The sequence below is a fragment of the Cyprinodon variegatus genome, unplaced genomic scaffold (genome assembly GCF_000732505.1).
Source record: "Cyprinodon variegatus isolate N-32 unplaced genomic scaffold, C_variegatus-1.0 Scaffold178, whole genome shotgun sequence".
In the NCBI taxonomy this organism is placed as follows: domain Eukaryota; kingdom Metazoa; phylum Chordata; class Actinopteri; order Cyprinodontiformes; family Cyprinodontidae; genus Cyprinodon; species Cyprinodon variegatus.
This window is the reverse complement of record NW_015150631.1, coordinates 606,103-632,402: the sequence shown is the minus strand read 5'-3', so window position 1 is coordinate 632,402 and position 26,300 is coordinate 606,103. Positions and strand designations below refer to the sequence as shown.

The window sequence follows — 26,300 nt, the reverse complement described above, 5'->3', positions numbered from 1 at the left end:
TCTCTGATTAGTCAGTAAACAGCTGACCAGATGTATAACTGTTAGATGAAAGTAAATGCAATCATGCTCCATGTTACATTTGCTGTTTCATAGATTTATGTGGAAATTTAGGATCTTTGGAAGGAACAGAGACCTCCCTGGATGTCTTGCAGGAAAATGTCCTGAGGGCTTTTTGGTCGCCTCCAGTCCTGAAAGCATGGCTACGCGTCTGTTTTTGTTGCTTTCTCGATGGCTTCTGTAGGAAGCAGGGAGGGATCGCTCAGGATGGATGTGGTAGTGCAAAGCTGACGGAGTGTACTCAACACCACTGAATAATAAAAAAAAAAAACAGAGAAAGGACCATTAAGGCAAAACCCTTGAATCAATGCTTATCATACAATGACCCAGTAAAACCAGCAAATTATTAGTTGATTCCAAACATCCTCCATATTTACTGGTCTGCCTGATAACATTTTAAATGCCTTAATTCTCCTTGCCACTGAAGAAACATAGGTTAATGCTAAAATGAAACAAACACCTTCAGAACATTTGAAACTAAGAAGAATATCACTGCCAGAACTTTGTTTAAAAATTTTATATCTCAGGTAGGGATGGGTATTGCTAAGGCTTTATCACCACTTCTCTTAGCAAAACACCATTTGGTTACTTTCTCGATTACCCATCTATGGAACCATCAGATCTCTGAGCTTGAGTCTCTGAGTACGGTGGCCGGGAGGTGCAAACCAACATTACAAAATCTAAAAAACTTTTACAAGTTCCAAAACTAATTATCATTTCAGAAAACAAATTTATATTTTTTTAAAACTTGTTAATTTGATAATTTGTTTTGGAACTTGTAAAAGTGTTTTTTAATGTAAATCTGTTTTCTGAAATGATAATTTGTTTTAATTAGTTTTTTAGATTTTGTAATGTTGGTTTGCACCTCCCGACCACCGTAATTTAAGGCTTTATAAGTAAGAAAGAGGATTTAAATTTCTATTCTGGATTCAATAGGAAGCCAATGAAGAGCAGCCAAGATAGGAGAAATATGACTTATCTTTTCATTTTTCATCTGAAATGTTTTGGATTAGGAGAAGGTTTTTAACTACAGTATGTGGACTTCCTGATAGTAAAGAATTAGAACAGTCCAGCCTTGAACTAACAAATGCATTTAGAATGTAACATTTTCAACTTGAATAAAGTGCCTAATATCTTTAAGCTGATAATGATTTCCTTGTTTAAAACTCATTTAGAGGATTTTTAGGATGCAGCTGTAAGATAGAAAGCTGACAAGTCGTCTAAGGCTACGTTCACACTGCAGCCTGAAGTGACTCAAATCCAGTTTTTTGGCCCATATGCGACCTGTATCTGATCTTTTCATGGCAGTCTGAACAACACAGATCTGGTTATGTGGTCCTGAATCCAATACGAATCTGATCTTTTCAAATGTGACCTGTGTCTGAACGGCCAGGTAGCATTAATCCGACATAAACGCCATTCATACTCGACAAAGGTCACTATTCTGGGTCTTGCTATGAAGAAGCAGCAAGAAAAACAACAACCAGGGAGGACGACGATGCATAGAGCAGTATTTATGTTTAACCATTCTTTAAAAGATTGTGTTTTTATGGTTGGGAAAGATTGCTAGATGCGCTCAGGCACTACCATCCATGTTTACTTCAGTAAGCACAGAGCATGCTGGCCTTTGATGTCATTACGTCCTTGACTGCACATGCGGGACACTTGCGTTGTAAGACTGCAGTTCACACAGGAAATCACATACAAGTCACATATATTTGGAAATGTCAATGGCAATAAAAAAAAAAAACGGAATTGAGCATTAAGGCCTGCAGTGTGAACGTAGCCTGTGTCTTAGCTTCAAGAATTAAAAGATTGTCATAGAAACTGAAAACTTCAAAACTGCATAATTTGTGGGAATTTAACAACCTGTTTCATGACATGTGGTTAATGATACATCAACCACAGAAATCCAACAATGGCACAAAACCATGATAATGTGAACTAAGAAAGGAGGACTAATAAAAGCTGATTGTCTTAATGCCCTTAACATTTCTGAAAAAGAGAGAAGGTGTCAATATATCTAAAAAAAAAGAAAAAAAAAGCTAATTATTCTGCAGTGAATCTATGAGTGAGTACTTGGCAACAGAAATGCCTAGATGAACTAAAAACTGCTTTATTATAATTCTTCACATCTAAAGTCAGACTTAGTTAAAAAAAAACAAAAGTTCCATCTGAAATTCACGTCATTTCTGAAATATCATCTCATATGAAACCTAATTTTAAATGATGAAGCTTCCCAACATGTCTGGGTTTTATGGCAGATGACATACATGGCCTTTGAAAACTATTCCCACCCACTTAACTTCATCGCCTTTTAGTACCACAACATTTCATTTTACCCAAGTATGCCAATAAATGTACTTTTTTCTTCCTTTTTAAACTCCCCCCGATACTTAATAGCAATACACCTGAATTTTAGTGTTTTGTATAAAAATAAATTTTTATTTAAACCTTGGTGTTTTTTATTAGGGTTTAATGTGATCGAAAACAAAACTGTTTAGTTGATTAAAATAAAATATTAAAAAATGGTTTTAAAATGCGTTAGAATCACAAACCGTAAGGTGGAGCAGACCTTTGTATTTATCAGATGGCAAAGTCTTTTGTTTATACTTTTTATCTCAAGTCAGATTGGATGGAGATAGCCTATGAGCATCGATTTTCCATTCTGATGATTCTTAATAGGATTAAGGCCCGAACTTTGACAGGGCCACACTAAAATATAAACGTACTTTGTTCATTGTACTCCGACTGTACATTTAAGGTCAACAACCTGCTAGTGGAGGAACCTCTACCTCAGTTTAAAGTGTGTTTTAGTTTCCTTCCAGTAGTGCAATTACGGTAGCTCAGTCTTTACTCCCATCAACTCTTCATAGCTTACCTTTGCATTTAAAGGAAACCGATCTTCATACTATGATTCTACCACATGCAAGTTTTAAGGTTGAGGACACCATCTACAGGTGTTACTCTGTACAGAGTTTCTCCACTGATCTCTATTTATTCACTGGATTGCTGATAGACCGTTGGTAGAACACATTGCTTTGAAGTCACCAGCTGCCATATTGGTACTCCCTAGTTAGAACAGTCGGAATTGAAACAATACATGTGCTACAGCATCAAACGACGATGATGATGTTCTCATTTTCAGGGTGGCTTAAGACTTTTAAAATTAAGTCATCACTTTGACACATTTCTGTTCAAAGCATCTACAGATTACTGTCATCTAAGGTAAAAAAAAATATGCACCTCACATTGTATATTCAGCATGAAGTCTGTGAAGTCTATAAATCATCAAATATGACTTACAAATCCATCACAACACAATTAGTGTGTTAGTGGAGCATAATAATACTACTACATTGACGATGTACTTGTAATATGTATGTATTGATTAAATTGTTTTATCAATGGTAATTAAATTACAGGCATTTTTATGGCACGACTCCGTGAGATTGGGGAATACCAAGATAGCGGCAGGTGACTTCAGTTTTTTCTAGTGAATAAACAGAGATCACTGGGTTTCTCTTATGGCTATCTCTAAAGAAATCAGCAATTTGCCATGGCATTTCCATGGCGGATAGAACTACCCACTGTAAGCAGATTCTGGACATCAATAAAACATGGCTCCTTTGCAGCTACTGTCTTGATTACAATAGTTACAGAGAAGTGTTGTTGCATTATAGGCCTACCTAAGGCGCTGCGATTGCTTGGGTCTGTTTTAGACTGGAGAGTAATGAGCCTTACCAGACTGACTGACACACCATGTAAGTTAGTCTGCCTGGCCAGGCTAACTGCTATGTACTTTTCTCCTTTTATGCCAGAGCTTACCTCTGTACTGCAGTTGATTAATTACCACCAAGATGTAGCCTACATAGAAGCGGACAGATTTAAAGAACCAATAGTTAACATACTGGGTCTGAGGACAGGAAGGGAGCAGTGATTGTCGAGCCATTGTAGCGTGGTGTGGCAAAGCTCTTCTCTGCTGCTTGTTGACACCATCCCATTGAACGTCTCAAAGAGGGGTTTGATGATGATGCTGAACTGAAATGAACACCAGTCAAGGACAAATTCAGTCATTCAACATCAAAGACAGACATACAATGTTAAACATCATATCTAACCCCTGAAACGCACTTGTTTGTATTTCTAAAATACTAATTAACATTTATAGACATTTAGACAAACAGTATTTTCTACAGATGCATGATATCAGGAAAAAACAACATCATGAAACCCACAACAGCAGCAATAGGCCTTAGCATTTTTGACACTGAAATCTAGATTAGGACTGTAGCAGACACATGGCTGGTGTATAGAACATGAATGCACAGCTGAGATATTTAGTGGGCCTTTAAGGTCCACATGGTCAGAAAACAGATAAACGGACTCAGCAGAAAGAAACTTAAATTAATCTAGCTGGCGAGGTGGCCTATCAGATCTAGCAAGCCTCCAAAGCTGTGTCCATAAGTCTTAGGGAGCACACGGAAAAAATGTTATAGTCAGACAAAAATGGAGAAATTATCTGGAGTGCATTGATAAAAATAAGGAAAAACCTAACAGCTATTGAACAAGACAGGATTAACAGTATAAAGAATAACATTGGTTATAAAAAGCAAAGAATAAACACATGCTGGCCTAATAGTCCGTCTCTTTGGAATAAAATACCTGTTTAAAAAGATGTATAAAAAGTCTTTTAATAATTAAAGATCAAATAGACCTCACAGAAAGAAGTTGACTGTTCCGGAGCCTCAGACATGGGACTGAAGGCTTTGTATCCCTGCAGAGGACTGTGAGCGACTTAGAAATAAAAAGGCACAAGAATATTTAGACGTTTCAAAAGAAAACCTCAAAACAATTACAAAGTCAGGGTGATAGGTTCATGCCTTGTCCCTGTTAGCAGAGGGGCAGCTGAATTTTGAAATAGTTTTTGATGGTGAAGGGACTGGCTAATCCTATCATAGCGGGAGTAACAGTTGTTCAGTGTAGAAAAAACAAAATTGTGAAGCAACCTCTCAAAGACAGTATGAGTACAAATATCTTTGGCTTTGCGCATAACACCCGGATGACTAATGCACACTTAACAGCATTTGTCTTTTTCCTCAATTAATTAAAGCTCAGATTCATCCATTCTATACCAACGGGTACTATTATTAAAACATTATGATTCACTGTAATAAGTAGTAAAAAGATCAAACCCAGTTTAAGTAGTTAAATCACCAGTTAAAAACCACTGAACATGCCGAGAAATCGAGTTTCAGTACTATGACAACACTTAAAACCACAAAGAAGCTTCTCATAAATGCCAAGAACCTGCAAGTACTATTGTTGCCGAGTAAAAACCACATTGTCTAAAAGTTCAGAAAGAAAGGTAAATTTGGAAACCACCTGAAAGTTTAAAAGTGCTTGTCACATTCTTTTCTCATAAAAAAATGTATATACATATAAAACAATAACCGCATCAAAATAGTGCTAAAATAAATGCCACACTGCTTTAATAAGCGGCTGAGAAATATGGCTGGAGTCTTTTTTTATATTGTATTTTTTGATGTGGAAAGGGAACCCAGACATGCAAACTGATTGCTTCTAAAGTAAACGGCAACAGACAGTGGTGAAGAACCAGATGTTTTTCAAAAAATATTTCAGTCGCTATCGCAGAGAGACGAAACCGAGTCAGAAAAAGAAATTCACGCGTCATTAGATAGCAGAGCACTAGTTTAGGGCTTAGTTCTGTATGTGTTGGGACAGCCAGCAGAAGTAAAATCAAACACTTGCAGGGCAGGGGCCTGTGAAACCAAGCAGGATTACTAGGTTAGAGCGACAACTTCAGGTTCAACTCTTGGTACCACAAAGCTGGATTCATTCATAGCCTGGCTAGTCACCATGGTAACGTAGTCTGAAGGGGAAACCTGCTGCAGAACAGGCTAGTTTTTAGGATTGATCTGAATTCCAGAAAATGCTCCAGCAGCCAATCAGCTGCTCAGGAATCAATGACATGACCTTTCATTGAAGACAGTTTTATTCAAAGTCCAACTTAAAACAACGTTGCAATTAAATAACTTGGAAACCACAACAAAGTATGTAATTGACAAAATAAAAAGTTTTCAATGTATTAATTTATTTTTATATTACTACTAATATAATACTAATACTAATTGTTTTACTATTCTGTATTCGTTTTCTCCAGTATAAAGTCTTCATACATCGCTGGCATTCACTTGTCTCCTGTATAATTGTTACAGGGAACTAAATAAATAAAAGAAACGCATACATAAGAAAATAAAAATAAGCACAAATTATGAGAAGATCCTTTGGATCACTATGAAAATATGAGTGATAAAGGTTTTAACAGGGAGGACTGGCATATTTATGCCAGATCCTGGGATGTGTGTTGGCTGTGCAATCCACAGGAACCAGTGCAATGGTAAACTGCTAGGAAAATAAAAAAGGTTGTAATGTTACCCTGAAATGGATCATTGATCACAAAGAGTCTGTATGATACTGAAACAGAAATTCTACAAAGTTTCATTTAAGTAGAAAAAACATTAAGGTACTTCTGTACATTTAGGGCTGCATTTAAGGACTTTTGCCATTTTAAAAGCAGAGATTTTTACCATTTGTTCCTGCTGAGTTCTGACAAAAATCAAGAGGATTTTGGTCAGATTGATCACTTCTTGTATCAACGTGATGCAACTGTGGCACCAGCTTCCAGATTTATTGTAGTCAAAACATATTAGAATTTTCTTAATCCAATAAAATTTTGTTTTTGTGTTTTATCTGCTACCAAGTCTTCTTCACTTTCGTGGGGTACACGATTAATATGCAGTAAAGCTATTGGGATGCAGTCTCTGTTAAATGTCACTGATCCTTGGTCAGCAATCCTTTGACATGTAATTTGACGTCTCTTTCATGCCATCACCGTGTTTGATTTTTCACTGTTTTTTTTTTTCTCTTTTTATATCCATAAGTGATTTTTTTGTTTTTCACAGGAGTTATACAGTGCTCTCCCTTCTGCGCTCATGATTGTGATTGGTCCGTTATCTTGAACCCGCCCCTTTATGCAAGTGCATTCACAGATTCATGATCAGTTCAAGCTGGATCGACTTGGCGAGTTGTTGGTACCGCTGATCCTGTTTGCCATTGATGTGGATTAGTTCAACTGGATAGACTGGAAGTAATCCAGCTATGCTGAGCTCGCTTCATGGTAAGGGCCTCAGCAGAGAACTAGCAGCCAGTGATGGATGAAGTACTTGAAAGTACTACCTGAGTGAAAGTATTCATATTCATAGTCAAATCTTATTTAACTATGATTAAAAGTTACTCGGTCAAACATCTACTCAATGCAAAGTATTATAATAATCCCTTTTCAAAATACTTATGTTTTCAAAAGTAAATGCATTTAAAAGTACTTAAGTATTAGAAAATGCATCAGTGCATTAATCTAATTTTCAGTGTAATTTTAAAGAACGTGGTAACTTTCAGAAACCACCTGATGTATTGATGCATAGAACCACCTTCTACAGATTCTAAACCATCTATAAAGAACTTCAGCATAACAATGCCACAAAAAAGGACAGCTATTTTAATTATTTGTTATTTTAAAAAATCTAAATTTTTCACTATGTAATCGAGGTTTAGGCTTGGATCTATTACCACAAAGAAACTAAAACTGATTCGTCAACTAATCCTACTGAACAACTCAATAAGCTTGGTAGGATACTATCACCAGGACAATTTTAAGGCCTTGGCTTTAGGACTTTCTGAAACTTGAGAAATTGACCAAGGTTTAAAATTATAAAAAAAAATAATTGTGGATACATAAAGTATACAAATAAAATCCAAAATACCCTGATAAACAGATAAAAAAAAACTGACCCTATATGATGACAAAGCACTAAAGATGAACAGTTATGAGCTAGCCAGCCGCAGATGTTAGCAAATAAAAAGTCCAGGAATGATATTGAAACTTGGGGCATATAACTAATTAAAATCCCTAAAGCAGGACTAACCCTAAAACTATTTTCTCAAGTACCAGCTGAGTTGAAAAGGAGCTGCCACGAATGCAGAGCAGGGGCAAGGAGAGAGGAGCAAGAAGCACAAGCCTGTTGCAGATTCTGGTTGAACTACACAGCAATTTGACCGCCATAAATCTGACATAGTGGCAAGATAAACCACATCCACTTAGGAGAAAAAAAACAGTAACTTTTCTGAATCTCAAGGTAGAGCAGCCAGGTTTTCCACTTTTGGAAATGCATACACATACACTGGGACATACACAAACATTTTAATATAAAGTTTACTTTACCCTTGGCTGGAACTCATAGGGACAGAAAAGAGGTAAATCAATATGATGAACCTCTTTAAGCTTTAAAGATAAAAACAATGCAGGACACATGCAGCTTATCTCCTCACCTCTTTACAAAATAAAATAAATTAAATATTTTTGCAAAGAATAACCCTTCATTGTCTCACCCAGTTATAAACTGTTCTATAGTCTTTGTTTTGGCTGCATTGGGCTCTGTTCTACTTTTCAAATTGACAGCCAGCACGGTTCTGCTCCTCTGCTTTCTTATAACATTAAAAAGTCTGTAAAATGAATTTATTAATTTCCTTCTCATAATACGGTAGTCAAATACAGGACAGCATTTCAATTTGTGTGACACTGGTACAGAGACAAAAAGGGGGTGTGGTCCAGCATGTGTCAGGATCTGCTCACTCCATGTGTAGCAGGAGCCTCTTAAAATGACAAGTGAAAATAAATAATTTTTTTCAATATCCAACTTTTAGTCGTAAACGCAAGTATGCCGCTGTCATTCACAGCCAAGACCATGCAACAAATTTCACTCTAATAATCGACTGAACCGTTATATCAGAACTTCTTTATGGAACCATTTAAGGGCATAAAGTGTCATCCTGACATGTTTTACGCCGTCAGCAAATGTATCTATAAATGCAGTTCGACAAGGGAAAATTAACATCTGTTCAGCTTAGAGTCAAGTTTGACATGAAGACGATTCCCACGCAGGTGCATCGGGAATTCCAAAAAACATACCAAAAACAAAAAAACAACAGTTTTAGAGAAAGCTTTTAAAAATATGTAAATTCCCTATACAACAGAGTGTGATGAATCAGGGGACACTGCAAATGCCACAACTAATTATGTTGCTCATTTATCATAAAGATTTACTGTGGCTACAGATTTAACCATGAAGAAAATGAGTCACTGACGAAATGACTCAAGGAAAGAACATAATGCTTCACGTAGCCGTAAAGGAGGCACCGACCGGTTCCCGCACAACATTTAGGACATTGTCTACGGAAATATTAACATACGATGACGGCATAAGTTCTTCCACTAGTAAGAAAACACAGCTGGAACACGGGTTGACCGCGCTTTTCTATACGAACCCTGCCAATCTGTGGGCAGATCTTTCTTTGTGGTCCTAAATAATGATGGGAAACACACCCACATCAGTCAAAAAACGATATACTTAGATTCAAGGACACAACTTAACCTTCGAAAGTGCTCTCATTAAAAGGATACGATCCAAAACTTCCAGTTCTGGAGAGTTCGGCTCTTCACGTAGTCATTAAACTTGTCTTGCATGAGATCGGAATGGTTTTTCCTCATCGGCACGCCAGTCGCAGGCAGCTGCTCCTGACACAAGCTATGGGAGAGGGAAGGGTACATCCTTTTTATCATAAGGTTGACTTTGGTCAAATTCAAACTTTTCTGTTCTAGTTTAGAGATTTGCATTATTTCTATGTGTTTAAAATGAAATAAGATTAACAATAAAAGATACAAGAAACTCAACAGGTAACTTTAGTCTTCATGGAGGCATTTTAGGTGAGATCTTTACCACTCAGGAACATGATAAAGTTCAACTAATTTAAATGTTACATATCATGTAATAAATCTCTTTCTCTTTCTTTAACTCTAGCTTTAACATTTTCTTTTAGAGAATATGAAGATAATACAAACACTGCGGTTTAACTAATGGCCAAAAGTTTTGGTTAAGTCATTAATTATTAAACATTCTTTTCCTTGTTCATTAACTTAATCAACAGTTCGTATACATAAAAAAAGTTTGTAATTTCAAAAGGATCCAGCTCCAGTAAAGTCTTTATGAATCTTGTTGGATTTAACCTGACCCTCTAATCTGAGCCATTATCACCAACATGGCCAGAGGATCTTGGATCCATTTTTGTGTTTCACAGCATGAACAGAGGCCAAAGATCCTTGTGAACTGGGTCCAAAACTAGCATTTAAAATCAGGGTCATAAAGTTACATTTTAGTCTCACGTCTAAAATTTGTTCAAAGAGTTTTGAGGCTTGTTTTTGTGCTGATTAATGTAGCGACTGTTTCTCCATGCAACTCTTATCTTGCAGCAGGTTCTTCCTCCTTGTGGTGCCTCTATACTGAGCCAATATGCTTCTTTTAGAATTTGTAAATTAAAAAAGGAAGAAATTCTACAAAGTTATGTAAAATTATGAGCATAGCTTTAGATATCAGCAGGTATTTATTGCATTTTATTTCTATAACTTCTGGTTTATAACCTGGAAAAAAACATTTTCAGGGACAGACAGAAGCTCTGCAGTTATAAACTTCTACAGTTTTTTTTTACTGTTGAAATAAAAATGTATTAATATCCATTAATACTTGGTATTGATTATTGTTTTAAGAGTTAAATTGAGCAAAGAATTATCTGCTAAAAATCCAAACTGGATTCCCAGGTTAGAGCTCTTCTAATTCGGACACACCTAATGGATGTATTGAGCTCATCTATCTCCTCTCGTAGCCTTTTGACCTCGTCCTGTAGCTGCTGCCTCTCCTGCTGGAGCTTTCCAATGTGCTCCACTGTCTTCTGCAGTGTTACCGCATTTGTAATCTAGAACACACATGACAAAATATAAATAATAGGAGGAATGATTGCCTTGCAGTTTTTTTTTTAAAATAAGAAGCGAGTAGAGAGACTTACATTAGATTGTGACTTCAGAGTGGGAACGAGGTTGCCAAGTGTTTTGAAGCCAATGTTGATATTTGATCGTCTCTTTTGCTCAGCAGATATGTGGCGGCTCTGTTACACAAGTTAAAATATTAACCATTACTTATGACAAAGTGTATCAAAGTAAAATTATTAATCTCTTTTCTTAAACTAGTTTCAGGCTATGATAAAAAAAACTAATTGCAGAAACAAACCTGACTGTGCTCACTCTTTACCAGAGGTTTACTGGTACTGCCCATTATAGACTGAGGACTGGGAACCTGATCTAAACCACAAGGTGACCCTTGACTGGATCCTGGCTGACTATGACCTATAAAGACAAAAAACAACAACAGTCATTTAAAATCAAATAATCTACAAACATCCTCTGTGAACCTTCTAATGCTTACTCATGTCGGGGCCTTAAATGTTTTTATCTTTTTGTTGATAGACTAACAATAAATGGAAGAAAAGTGATGTTTGATCTTAAAAATCTTATAAATGTAATCCTCCCAGAGTCACCATTTCGTAGGGATGAAACAAATGATTGAATCAATCATCCATCATTGATTACATAAATACATACTAATTTCATAATCGGACCACTAACAGGAGAATAAAAACTATAAAATATGTCATTTACTGAAAGAGCAATGCACTCAGAGCAGTAATTAAGCTAAAACTGTACAAAAATATAACAATTTTCCTTTTAAGTAAAAAAAATAAATTATTTGTAAATTTGCCAAACCTCCTCAAGCGGCAGCTTTAGCTTTACCTCCTACAATTTCTTTTAAAAGAAAATTTCAGACTAAGCCCTAATATAAAATGGAATAATACATTTCTAAATAAGACCTTGTTAATTATAATAACAAAGTTTCTTTTTCATTTATGCCAGTTACAATTCATTGAAAAAAAGCAGATTAAATGCTGATTAAGTTTTAAAATATTATTGAGGAAATATAAGTTATGGAAAGCCTTTTCAATCAAAAAATATTACAGATATTTTAGGCAATGACTAAAATAATCTATAGCTGCAGATTACAAAGTTAAATCTCCTGGTGATTGATATATTAAGTGCTGTAACCTGGTGGGTTTTGGGGATAAATTAAAAGTAGATGTATAATAATAAAGGAGTCTAATTATCATTATCAACACCTAAGCTATTTGTGTTGCTATGGTCACATTGTATTTGTCAGTCACATTAAATTCCAATAAAACAACTTAAGCTTTCTGGTTGAAACACAAGAATAAACTCACCAACACTTGAGGGATCCTTCTGATTTTTTCTGAAACAGGTCTTGTCTTCAGGAACGATAGGCTGAGGCGACTTCTGAGGCAAAACCTGAAACCCGGGAGCCTGACATGCACAAAAACAGTTTAAATGAGATACAATACCATACTACAAACCAGCCAACATGGATGTTTACTGGTCAAACGTTATTTTCACAACCAAAGACCAAAATGTTGTTACTGTGTTTACTACAGTTTATCTGCAAAAACAAAATTAAGCCTCACCGCTACAAGATTGGAGGGGGTGATAACACCAGTGGAGGGTGGAGATGTAACGATTACAGCATTCGCATGGCCTGGAAAAGGGGCTGAAAGGATTTGTGTGCCTACACATTTAGGAGAGAAAAATCACAAACAAGTCATCGCAAGAATAGGTTTATAGGTTTCACTTCATAAAGTTTATTAATGGAATAACTCTAATGATTACACTTGTCCTATCTGAATAACAGCCACAGAAGCTGATGGAGGCCACAGACCTGGGATGATGAACTGAGGAGAAGGCAGGGAACTTGCAGGAGCAATCCTCGGCACCGGACGGACTTTGCTGGAGCTATTTGACTGGAAAGGGCGAGGCAGAGCAAAGGCCTGATGCTGCACTGGAGCGGCAGGCAGCGGAGCCACGAGCTGGAGTTGGGAAGGAGGAGCTGAGATGTGGCTGACTGTGCTCGCTGTGTTGCTGGGTGTGACGCTGGAGGGGGCTGTGTGTGTTATCACAGAGGGGGCCACAGCTTCATCCAGCACTGAGCTGTTGCCTAGTGGTGAGGGAATCATGGATGCTGCGGAGGATAAGTTCTGACCCGGTAGGCAGGGTACCAAGGGATCGTGGGTTAATGGCTGAGAGACAGAGGAAGCTGCTGACTGACTGTTGGACGCCACCTGGCCTGCAAACAGGGGCATGTAGTTATGGCTGTAGGCTGCTCCTCCACCACCGTCTGTCTGACTGGTCTGGCTGAGGATTGGCAGTGGGCTTGCAGGGGGTATCTGGTTGGGCGAGAGCTGCAAAGAGGACATTAACGGGGCCTGGCGAAGAATAAAAAAAAGAAACAAAAACATTTAGATCCTTCTTAAAGCACAAGATTTTATAAAGTTGACCATTTAGAATTAATGTTAGCTGAAGATTTTCTGTCTTCTGCTGGTTTAAGTTCATGTTTGTTTTTTTAAAATCTTTACTCATGAACGTCTTTTTTAAAGTATTGACCCTTCCGTCAACAACCAGATGCATTTGATAAAGTTTAGTTGTCCTTTATGTGATGCTTAAAAATTGAAACAGAAACAACTAATAATCTTATGCTTATGATATTTGCATCCTACAGTGATTCACAGACTAGGTTTACTATGAATAAACTTTAAGCTAATATTTAATGAATCTTTAAAACCGATCTGGATTGGTTGAGAATTTGATCCAAACTAAATGTATGACAAAAAAAAAAAAAAAAAAAAAACCTTGGTCAAACTAAAGATACTCTTTCTATGGAAACATCTTTTTGATACTGGGTTCAATGTAGGCCTGGGTTCTTAAGATTAGGTGGAAACAAAACATTTAGGTTAAGTGTGTTGAAGATTCCAAGAACTGCAGTAAAACGGATCCCAGGGACCAGAGTTGGGAATCCCTGATGTAGGTTATTGATATAAAGCAGAGTTCAAAGTCCTTTACAAAAGGCATCCAGACTCCTTAAACTTGTGTGCAAAAAAACATGCAAAAAAACAAACAAACCACTGTGTTTTACTAGAATGTATTGATAAACTTCAAAGAAATAGTCCATAATGGTGAAGTGACAGGAAAGGGATCCATGGTTTTCGGGGTTTTGTAGATTGAAGAGAGGAAAACTTTTTTTCGAATTATGATCCTAAATTAAATCCAGTAAAACCAATTGCTTTCTGAGGTTAAGCTGAGGCAGACGATTAGGAGACACTGGATAAAAAACAAAACAAAATGTTAAAGTGTCAAGCAGAAAGATTAATAATCAGAGGATAAGTCCAGAGGTGTGTGGTAACTCTAGAAAAACTATAGACTACTGGTTTTGTACTCCATAAATCTGTCCTTTATTAAAATGTGACTGAGAAGAACCACGTAGTTAAAAGAAATTCCTGTTCTCAGTTTGGTCTCATCAGAACAGAAGCTGCTCTGATCAGATGAAAAAGAAACATTTTCTGCCAACAACCGCTCTGTGTCAGAAACATTCAATGTAAGTCACATTGAACACATTGTCCCAATAGTGAAGCATGGTTTTGGAGGATTAATGACCTGGGGAGGCTGCTTTACTGCAGGGAGCTTTTGAGAGTTAAGAGCATTAAAATCCTGCTATGGTTCAGATATCCAGGCAAAGCTAAAACAGAATGGTTCAGTTCAGGGTTCTGCACCTTTTACATACACGCCTTTCTGCTTCTACACTCCTAGGCCAAATATTCAGGTCATTAGCAGGACTCTGGAGAACACATACTGAGGAAGTGTGTGGAAGCAGATAGACATCCAAAAGGTGCAGGAAAGCACACATCGAATGCCGGTAAAGAATCCTGGTTTAGATCATAGTATTTTTCTGGTTTTAAAATGGTTAAAGGTCAGACATTAAACCACAAAGAACCTGTGACAAGGGAGGAAATTTCTGCTCAGAGACTCTCCGTCCAATCTGACTGAAGATGAGATATTTTGCAAAGCCTGTTAATTTCTTTGCATGTGTAAAGCTGATAGAGACTGCCCCTAAGTGCTTAAAACTGTTAACTGCATGGATAAGGTGGTTTAAGAAAATACTGACTCAGTTGGGCTATACAGTAATGAATCTAATACTATTCTTTAATGATTTAAAAATATATATATTATATTTTCCTTCTAATTTACAATTTTGCACAACTATTTGTTTATCTATAAAAAAATAAAAAAAGGAAATGAGTCGTTGAAACCTGGCAAAATGTAAAACAGTCCCAAGATCATTAGCAGTTCTCCCAGGAACTTACGATACATCAAAGGTATTTAATAACACAGAGAAAAGGATTTATTAAAAAAAACATACTGGCTAAAATCAACTGGAAAAATTTTTTTTTGAAAAAATAAAATCAATAACATTTTACAACAATAACCAATTTGCTCAAAGCAGTAATGAGATAATGTCAGAGAAATGTCCTTATTTGCCACAAAACTTATTTCAATGGTTATTTTTTCACCTTTTAACTGAATATTTTGACTGACTGGATGTTCACTTTAACACAGACCAATTCATGGTGAATACATGGAGACAAAGGACCATGGGAGCAATTATGAATAAAGATGTAAAAAGGAGACAGTCAAATATAATTTTGACAAATAATTGAAATAAATGTACACACATTTTCAGTGTGGGTTAAATGCTCCAAAAAATAAAATAAATAAAAATTTAACAACCTTAATCATTAATCGGTTTATCCAGGTATGTGTAAAACTGGAAAACCAAGTTTAGTAATGTTATTCTGTTAAGCTAACCTAATGTGTAGGTACAAGAAGACAGAAGAAGTGTGCAAAGTGGACCAAAAACTCTACATCAGTAAAGCTTTAAAAAGAAAATAATGTGCTTTTTCGGAGCGTGTTAGGGCCTGAGCCTTGAGCTGGTGTTTACCTGAGAATGAGAGCTGCTGCTGGATTGAGGGGTGACAGATGATGGAGTGGGGGAAACAAAGGGAAGGACAGGCTGACGGAGGCTGTGAAATAAGTCTGGAACAAGAGGCTCTATGTTAGCTGGAGGTTAGTATAACCAAACTATGCTTAATGTTAGACTCAGCTGATTCCTACTACAGTGCTACTAAAACGTGTGTGCTTTGATCCTATACTTTGTGCTCTTTTAGTTTAGAGGCACTGCTACTGTGGATGGAACAGTACCGCAACCTTGAAGCGGGTCAAAGGAGTCCATGAAGTCCAGGTTAGGCTGTAAGGGGATGAGTCCTGGCTGGATCATGTCTGCATTTCCTGCATGAGCTGCAGACATTGGAGGGAGGAGATTGGAGGACATATATTGGTATATGCAAAATATACATTAAAGAAAAAATGTAAAAAGTAATGCAGGGGTTCTAAACAAAAATTTCTCACCAATTTCCCTTGGATTGGGCAAACCCAACGGCTGGTGTGCAGCCAGCGTGGAGAACAAGGTGTCTGAAAACTCAGACATCAGAACATCCATGTCAAAGAGGGTGTCCATCTCCATGGGGGCAGGCGGTTCATGCCTGCGGGTCATTCGACGCACAGCAACTTCTTCATCCTGATAAAAGGAAGTATGGAGCATGTCTGGAAAGACTTCTCCAAACAGCGATAACTGCTCCTCTGGCCCCTTTGAATATTCAAAATGCAACCACCAAGCTAGTTAATGTCAAACATGCATGCAGTGTGGAGCAAAGCAAGCCACAAGAGTGGGACAATCTTAACTAGTGCACCGATATGATGATGATGGTGATACTTCCTGAGTAAAATTATAAATAATTAATTAATCCCCCAAATCAGATTGAACAGCCAGTTACAGATATCATGGTGTTTCCAGGTATTTATCAAGACCTACAGAAAGCTCCTTAAAGAGACATAAGAAAACGTTCCCAGACTATTTGAATAGAGGAAAAACTGCCATTTCATTAACTCTTGATGAGCACTTTAGGTCATCTGGCAGAAAAATAGCCAGAACAATAATTCCCCAATAAGAAAGACATTTCACTTAAGTCAGCTCAAGTGTTCCACTGCTAATGCTATAAACACCAACAACGGTTGGATTAAAATTGTGCAGTACATTTAGAAAGACTAACAGGGAGCAGGGTCGCTGAGCAAAGCAGAGAGGCTTTACAGACTTCATGCCTTTTAACCTTTTCTCCTGATTGGTAAAAAAATAAAATAATAAAATTGGGAGAACATAATAAAATTTTGTTCATTTATATTGCAAATGCAATTAATTGCCCAGCCCTAATAAAGACTGCAGACAGCATCAGAAACTTCACTGCCAGCTCTTTAGGCTGTTACTCGTGTCAACAGACTTCTAGTGCTGCAATCTATCAGGCTCCTTTTATATTCAAAGATATGAGACTTGTCTTCAGCATGCTGCAACATGCATTTTTAAGAAAACAAATTGTTAAAATAATTTATTACAAAAGTTGCAAAGGTTATTGTACACCAAGTAACTCATACTGGCTCATGCCTAGACTGTTTACAATTTTTATGCAGAAATAATCAACATAACGTAACTGATATCCCACAGGAAAACCACTGAAGCTGTGTAACGCATGTGAGCATAGATTATAAATATAGATTTGGCTAAAATCAAGCACAGGGTGGATGTCTTTGCTTATGTTAGCAAGTAGGAGTGTCCCAATCAGATATTCAAATTGGAATTCTGCCCAATATCAGCCAGAACGAATATCGGCAGACATCGGCCTGCATCGTAAATCTCTGATATAAGCACACCAACAGAATAACTACGGTACTATTAATTACTAATAAATGGGTTGGTTGTTCTTTTACCTATTGTTGTTGACAGTTGTTCTCTGAGTGATATTACCTGATTGAGGCTTTTCTAATAGGCCACACTAAAAACCAGTAATAAAAGTGTGAATGATTTGTGCTGATAATTATCGGGGCAACATTGCTACCTACTGATACTTAAAGCTCCAACATCAAAATCAATCAATATCACACCAAAAACAAAAGTTTTATCAGGACACGCCTACTAGCAACATGACAATACTCAAACATTCAATGCCAATACAGTGTGAATGCAGAACTAAAAAAAAATCATGCTTTAAAAAAACAAAAAAACAAAACAATTATTGTGACATTCAGAAGATACATGGGACTATAGAGCTTAGATAAAAAAAATATATATATTTTGATCAGTCCATGTGCCTGAAACATATATACATATACATATATACATACATACATATACACACACACATATACACACACACACACACATATATATATATATATATATATATATACATATATACATACACACACACATATATACATATATGTATATATACACACATATAAATATATATACATATAAACACTAAGTATAAAAAACTACGATCATCTCCATACCTTAAGTAAGCTGGAAAGGTCATCATCTTTATGTTTCTGTAGCTACAATACAGTGGATAATGTTTTGTTACCAAACAGAGAAAAGACAAAGGAAAGACTACAGAATTGTTTTAGCAATATTTAGCAGTGCAGAGTTTCATAAAAGAACAATATACCCTTTTTTTAAAGTACGTTCTCCACTTGTGATATTCTCTGATAACAATTTCAATTCTTCTTTTCCAGTTTTTTCCATCTGAAGCAACAGCCTGTGAGAGAAAAGAAAGAAACAGGAAGTCTCAAAGAGAATGCAGGGAAAACATAAAACCATGTGAAAAAACAATGTACATAAAATTATTTGGTTGCAATTGCCACAATAGTCTGTCATTACCTCCGCAGGACGATGGACGTCTAAATCCATGTTTCCATCCAGGGGGGTAACAAAGTGACACACAGGATTTCCCCTTTTCTCCACATCTAAGGGAAGACATCAAAGCCTCAGTTCACTCTCAGGTCAAAATATAAAAACATCCATGTTTTCTATCACCAATATTCTTTCCCTTTTAATAAGACTGCACATTTTAATTCCTAAAGCAGGAGGCACTTATATAAATAGTCTGTCTGCCCATCAATTATACCACGCTTTATTAAGTGTATCCGAGTAACCTAAATTAATTTAAACACCAACATTTTGAAGATTCAACAATATTTATATTAAAATGCAATTCAAAGCACAGCTTATAAGTTTATTTAGTCGCAGATATTGCTCAATGAATATTAATAACTGGATAAAATGCACAAACAGAAGAGCTTTAAAACAAAAGAAAGGCAAACCAAGAAGACGAACTAGATCCTGATGTCTTTATTAATTACACTGTAAAAATGTAACCACATAGAAAATCCTCTATAGACTTGAGTTCTTACACTGCATATACCAGGCTCTCCATATGGCGTTGTTCAACCGGATCTTGTCTCTCCAGAGCAGCTTTAGACCTTTAAAGTTCTTCCATTTAGGAGACACCAACTTTCCACTGAAAGGTAAAAGAAAAGGTCAACATTTATCAAATCAAAAGCTTCATAGAAATAGTCAGTTTATTTTCCTAAAATTTAAATCTATGTTTGCACATTATGCTAATTTTATGTAACAAAGACAAAGTAATGTATAGTTATGAAGAGGGGAAAAAGATTAGGAAATGACTTTAACTCTTTTACAAATAAAAATGTAATATGTGCAGTAGCCTGGCCAGCAAGACTGTATTACTCTGTAGACTCAGATTCTATCTGGCTGGACCAATCACAGCTCAGAGGTCAGGACTTTACGATGCATGTGCCAGAATTACCCATAATGCAGCATTGTGTTCCCGCAAATGAGCAATGTTGCAATCAAATTAAGAACGTAATAGAGAGTACACCTTATATCCTTAGATTGTTTAGGAGAAATGGACAGAAATCATTCACTGGAGAGTTTGACGCATTAAAATGTTTCAGACTACAAAATTACAAAAACTGACCCTGTCTCTCTATTTGTGCCACATCTGTAGTTATCTGATTGGTTATAACCATGAGGCTGACCCCCTTAGTTTCATCTTTGAAATCAAACTACCAGCTCTTTATCCGGATTAACACATATAAATAATATAAAATAATTAATACATAGCTGTGAAGTGCATATGTAACTGACCCTTTGCTACCATTGCATACACCAAGAATTAAAAGCAAATCAACTAACACCAGAGGTCAAGCCATTAGTAACTAGAGTCTGAGCACAATTTAATGTCATTAAGAATCCAGCTGTTTTGTGAAAAATGTTTCTTAGGAAGCAAACAGCATCATCAAAACTAGCGAATTGATCAAGCATCAGGATTAGGTAATAACAGAATAAACAGATCAGTATAAAAATGGAAAAAGTATGTTCCTGTAGCAAACCTTTAGGCCATCTGCCTAAATGGTAAATGGCATGTACTTATATAGCGCCTTTATTCAAGTTAGGAGACTTGACCAAAGCGCTTTACACTACATTCATTCACCCATTCACACACACACTGATGTTGGCAAGCTACATTGTAGCCACAGCTGCCCTGAGGCTCACTGACAGAAGCGGGGCTGCCATACACTGGCGCCACCGGGCCCTCTGACCACCATCAGTAGACAATGCAGGTGAAGTGTCTTGCCCAAGGACACAACAACACTGAAAGTCGGAGTCGGGGCTTGAACCGTCAACCCTTTTTTCAGGGCAAACTCCTACATCCAACGCCACTGTCGCTGACTAAATGTGCAACAACTGCATCAATCGAGGGTAGAGAAGCAGCCAAGAGGTAAATAACGATAACAGCTAAAATGACCTGCAGAGGACAGACTGTTCATGATCAGAGAATATCGAGCAAATCCTATAAAACATCAAAAAGTTGACATCGAAGAGCTGTACAATCACAGTGTAGGATCAGCAGGGTAGACCAAGGTCAAAATCTCCCAGAAACCACTGTTCATAACATATTCAAAAGGTAATTCACTGGTAACAACAACTGAATGGTGACAGCTCTATTAATAGTTGTTCCAGTGGGGCTCATTTAGAGTGAAGTTGGAGGGAATCCTCCGAGCAGCTGGCAGTGACGCTGCAACTGTAAATAGAGAACCATGGGTAATATGAGCCTCACTTTTTTTAATCTTACTACCTCCCAACATATCTGGGAGATGAAGTTTTACTTCCAGCACAAAGCCAATATAACTGCTTTTTTTATTGGCTATGGAAAAGATAGTAGGAAGATTAGAGTATAAGGGACTTCTTTTATGATGAATTGTGTTCAAAATTAAACTAGAGGTACAATATTTTCATTTTAATGACTTATTGTACAGGATTATTCAATGCTGTTTTTCAGACTTTAAATGTGCAGCTCAAAAGTCATAGCAACAACTCTTTCCTTAAGACATTTTTTCAAAAATACAGTAATATGTCCACAGAAGTGGTGCGAGATATATTTTGCTGGGTGAAAAGTTTGTAAATATTTACTTCTGGTTTTGACTTCAACATCAACATGAAACGATTCTGCACTAATAGGATTAGTAAGATGAAGTCATGAGAAACAGAGCTGGTTTTGCCACATCCTATTGGCTCTGTAAACGAGCTGAAAACGATCTGCTTTGAATTTATATGATTCAAGTCAAAGAAAACAAACTAGAAGCAAAGAGAGGGTGAACGTCAGCCAAACTTTGGTGCATTAGTGCAGTTTAAAGGAATGGGCTTCAGGAGACAAACAATGGTTGTGGCATTTAGAAGCGGAGAGTTTCTATCAGCACCATATATTGGAGAGTTTAGATGCAGCCCCTATATTCTGATATTTATTTTTTTGCTGAAATTTAACAGATTGTTGTAACCAGTATTGGATCAGACATCTCTAATACTCTTATTTTTTAATATTTACGAATCAATCTTAGGAAAAAATATATATTTTAATTTTGTTTTTATCCCTTCACTTTTTTAGTAAGTATTACCTGTTTATCTTTGATTATTCCATTTTCATTTTTGTTACTGGCAATATTAGCAAGTTTAATATTCTTTTCAATTTGACTGCTGATTGTTTTTTACTCAGTCAGCTTTTCAGGTATTTACAGGTATAGAAGGTTATTCGTGCTGTGATACCAATAATTTACTCAAATGGATGATATTTGCCTACTCAAGAACCCATATTATTCTTTGGGAGTGTTAGTTTTGCAGTCAGTACTCTTGGTTCATTACATTATCCAATTTTAGTACACCAAGGTTGTTGTTTTTTTATACTTTGTTCCATCATTTTAACTGCCATTAATGAGATGCTTGAGAAGGAGGCAGAGGATCCACTGTTTTACGGAGTGAACAGAGCAAAGACTATCAGTATTGTCCATCCTCTAGGGCCCCGTTACAGAAAGTGGGGTAAATCTGCTCTTGAGTAAACAGGAGTTTTTTTGAGCTAACTTATTTGGCTCTGTTCTATTCAGGATTTCTGGTTTCAGAAGGGTGATTTTGATCAGCTAACTCAGCTTAGATTTCAAGGTGAGTATATAAGAAGCCCTGATCGGTTGAACCTGAAAAACACGATCCATCATGGAAACGGGAGGAAATAAGAAGCCTCAGAGTACCCATTTCTTGCCAATCGAGAGTAAAATATTAATGACAGCATATGGAAAATATAAAAACATTTTAATAAAATACTGTTCCTGCTTCAAAAAAAGTGTTCGGTTTGATAGAGAATTAAAGTAGCATTCTCAACAATAATTTACAACAAAAAAAAAAAAAATGTGTTTGTGCACATAAAATATGAGTATATCCTCATAAAATGTTTAAAAAAACAGTTAAATCTGGTATTATGGTTATATTTGACCTTTATTAAATGAATTAAACATCTGTTGACGTTTATTCTTAAAAAGCAGTTATTATTTTATAAGAATTTAAACCTTAGGAGTATGAGAAAGAGCAGACATGCCACTGAAAGCAATATTTTTCTGTACCTACAGCAACCTGTGAAATTGCTGTACCAGGTGTCTTTACAAGAAGCCATAGAAACATATTTAATCAAAAAGGAATCTAATCTAAAAAGTTGTTTAAAAACCATCCTTCATGCCGTGTCCTGCAGGTTTTAGAGGTTTCTCTGCTTCAGCACAGCTGATTCTGATGGTTGCAGTTCAGCAAAAGCCTGTTAATCAGCTCTCAATGGAAATCAGCTGTGCTGCAGTAAGGAACCCTCTAAAACCTGCCGGACAGCAGCCTTCAGGACCAACTTTGGACAAGCCTGATAGAGAGTTAGTGACTGAAGCTTTCGTGGCAGATAGAGGGTAAATTACTCTACCATATTTGTGAAGCTTTTTTGTATGAGCAGCTGCTGTAAAATATAACTGAACAAAATCTAAGCTATTCAATGACAGAACAGAGGAAATAAACAATGAACACAGTCTGGATTCGAACGAAAGGAAAACTCTCCTCGCTGCCAAAGGAGAAGGATGGCACTCAGCAGAAATTATGAACGATCTCAGGGGGATTTGAGCATTATGGTAACAGTTTAAAGGTAAGTCCCCAACAGTCTGCCTTCAGGATAAAATCAAAGTGCAACACAAAGAATTTGTATCATATAAGCCATTTGTGGCTGAAATAAAACAAAATGATTGACTCTGCATACATAGTGATATTTAAAAATCTACAAACATGTTTTAAAAAAGGCATCTTATCATGTAAAGTATATTGAACATTTGCTCCCCAAAATTTACAGGCTCCTGTAGAAAAGGACATATTTCTGATGCCATTGTCTTAATGAGCAACAAACTAAGGATAACTGAGATATCCTGCTACCGAATACGTACGGGATGATGTCATCAAAGAATAACGGCTACCTGGTTTTCCGAAACCAACATATCCACGGATGCAGGGATTTACCCCTTAAACTTATTCTGACTAATCCCATTTTCTAAAAGACAAACATTACCACATGGAAATGTTTCAAGCTGTGAAAACTAAATAATCACCATCCATCCATCCTGAAAACTTGTTTAAAACTGTATTTGACAAAACTACTAGCTGCATGCCTGTTAAGTCGAACAAATTGGCTATTAATGTTTAAAGGTAATTAACCAGCCATGATAACAGCTCCTTTGTCTAAAACAAGTACAATGGGAAAGCTTTCTGCACAATAAACATGATTACTTCAATTTAGGGCTGCGACTAACGATTATTTTGCAAATCGATTAATCCATATTTTTTTCAATTAATAATCGGATAGCCAAAGGTTCCGTAAAGAATTTTTACAGAATTAAACCAGGTGAAACTCTTAACTTTTCCTATTGTGGAGTTCTGGATATAGCATATTAACAGATGAGCACTTCATTATTTTATACCCTTGGTATAATTACTGCTCTAAGTGCTCTCCGTCAGTTAAAAGACTTGTTTTAGAGTCTGTAAATACTTTAAAATGATGATATCTCTAAGATTTTCCAGGTTGAGAGAATCTAATAACACCCTATGCCTAATCGGTGATATGAAAACATCTGTAAATCTAAATGAAATATTTTTCCAGTGTTTTTCAACCCTGGTCCTCAGCGCACACTCCCCTGTAGTTTTAGACTTTTTTTCTGCTTCCACAAACCTGATATTAATGGAAGATGCATCTGTGGAAGATAACATACTTTCTGAACTGCAGTCATTTCAATCTGGTGTTTTTAAAGCAGAGAAGCATCTAAAGCATGCAAGGCAGAGCGAAATGAGGACCAAGACTGGAAAAACTGGTGTAGCTGAACATTAACTGACCCACAAATCATCAGCGTAGGGAAAAAAAATGGAATGTAATCTAAATCATGTTATCTTGACAGCCTCACTCCTATTTAGGGGGCTGGAGCTGTGCTGACTTTGCAGCAAAATGTCCTAAAAAAAAAGGAACTTTGCAGTTCAGAAGAAAGAAATGAAGGAAAACACCCGATCTGTAGGACTGTTTTGGCAAATCTGAACACAAATGACTTATTTAAATCTATTTCCAACTAAGAAAGTTAAGATAAATGCAGACTTGTGGCTTGAACAAACTGCACAATCAGACTGTATCAAATGTAGTTTCTACCTTGATAACATTTGGTCACATGTTGCATAACCTTATAAAATAGGCTACATGTTTATAATGGGCCATTTTGGTTTGCAGACCAGTGTTGCTTTGCTGATAATGCCTTGTTATTATAACTTCCACAGCTTGTTACAGATAACTGAATACATAGTGTGGGAAATTCTTTCACACCCAAACAGAAGTCACTGAAGCTTATGGCAGGACTGAGGCAAGGCAGGCCAAGTCAATTTGCACCACTGAGACAAGGCAAAGCAATTTGGTGCAACTCAAGGATTGGTGCAACAGGAAGTTAGGGGAATGGAAGCCTCGTGACTGTAAAAGGCTAGAGACGAAAGCTGGACGTGAGATTTGAAACATCATTTTTACATTTGTACACAGAAAGGAGACATGCTGCAGCTTACCTATAAGCAAGGGTCATGCACTCAAAAAGTTTAGTCAACGAAGCATCAATGGAGAAGTGCGACGTGCTCGTCTTTCCAAAATGATAAGTCTGACAGGTCTGTTTGTTGACAGTATCGAAATCGTAACCCTTCTTCGGTGGGTGCTCGCTGTGCGGCGAAGACACCATAAAGTGCCCGCTGTGGATGATCTGGGACTCCAAGCCGTCCGCGCGGCGGAGCCCCATGTGTGTCTCCTCCACGTCCGAGTCGTCATCTTGCTCTTGCTTTATGCTGGCCGCTGGCCGTCGATAAGTTGATCGCTGGCATATCTCTCTGGTAGCCATGTCGGCAACTCAACAACAATTAGCTAACCTTAGCCACTAAGCTAGGACAATAAAGCTCTTCCTTTCATGGGGCTCGTGGTCGCTGACGGCTCCGGAAAACACGTTTCTGGTCCGGTTGTTAAAGTTTTCCAACTGTGTGCCATGAAGCAAACTACTTAAGGCATCATACAGAAAAGTTTGCCACTGCTTATTAGCGGCAGGAGTTACGAGGTTGATGTCTTGTATATAGTTGACGCAGCTGGCATAGGGCTGCTCCTCCCTGTGTTAAGCCGTATCTGATTGGACAGAGTCACAAGCATGTTCTACAACAGTGCCGCTGATTGGTCAGATTTGGAAACCCCACCCACACTTTAGAGCCTAAAATAAACCGAGACGCCGGAAGATGCATCAAATTGGAAAGTGTTCAAACTAATTTAAACAGGTTTGATTTGATCAAACGTAGAGTATCTTTTTTCCCTACTGCAGAAGCATGTATTCATCTAAGAAAAGTTAGATATTTGTCAACATCGATCATTGCGATGATCATCCTAGTCAACAACATTGGAAGTAGAAATGGGAGAAATGCCGTTAGATTTAAGAAGAACACATCAGTAAAATTACAAAGCTATAACTTGTATAATCCAAACACTAGACATTTCAAAGACGAGCT

General features: G+C 36.9%; 1 protein-coding gene across 3 annotated transcripts; it reads right to left on the bottom strand.

Moving 5' to 3' along the window:
• On the bottom strand, positions 1 to 25,898 carry mlxip (MLX interacting protein). Of its 3 annotated transcripts, none has more exons than XM_015378783.1 (17): positions 25,329 to 25,898; positions 19,280 to 19,386; positions 18,747 to 18,832; positions 18,535 to 18,624; positions 18,380 to 18,421; positions 16,385 to 16,622; positions 16,178 to 16,273; positions 15,918 to 16,012; positions 12,807 to 13,350; positions 12,556 to 12,656; positions 12,298 to 12,397; positions 11,256 to 11,371; positions 11,035 to 11,133; positions 10,817 to 10,944; positions 9,599 to 9,722; positions 3,969 to 4,098; positions 1 to 307 (listed from the first exon to the last, which is right to left on the bottom strand). In XM_015378783.1, the coding sequence occupies exons 1-17, from the start codon at positions 25,649 to 25,651 to the stop codon at positions 201 to 203; spliced, it is 2,526 nt and encodes an 841-aa protein (XP_015234269.1). In that variant the 5' UTR covers positions 25,652 to 25,898; the 3' UTR covers positions 1 to 200. The 3 variants fall into 3 exon arrangements, with proteins under 3 accessions (XP_015234269.1, XP_015234270.1, XP_015234271.1); XM_015378784.1 differs by having other exon boundaries at positions 16,184 to 16,273; XM_015378785.1 differs by having other exon boundaries at positions 16,385 to 16,553.
• Between the last annotated feature and the right edge of the window lie 402 nt (positions 25,899 to 26,300).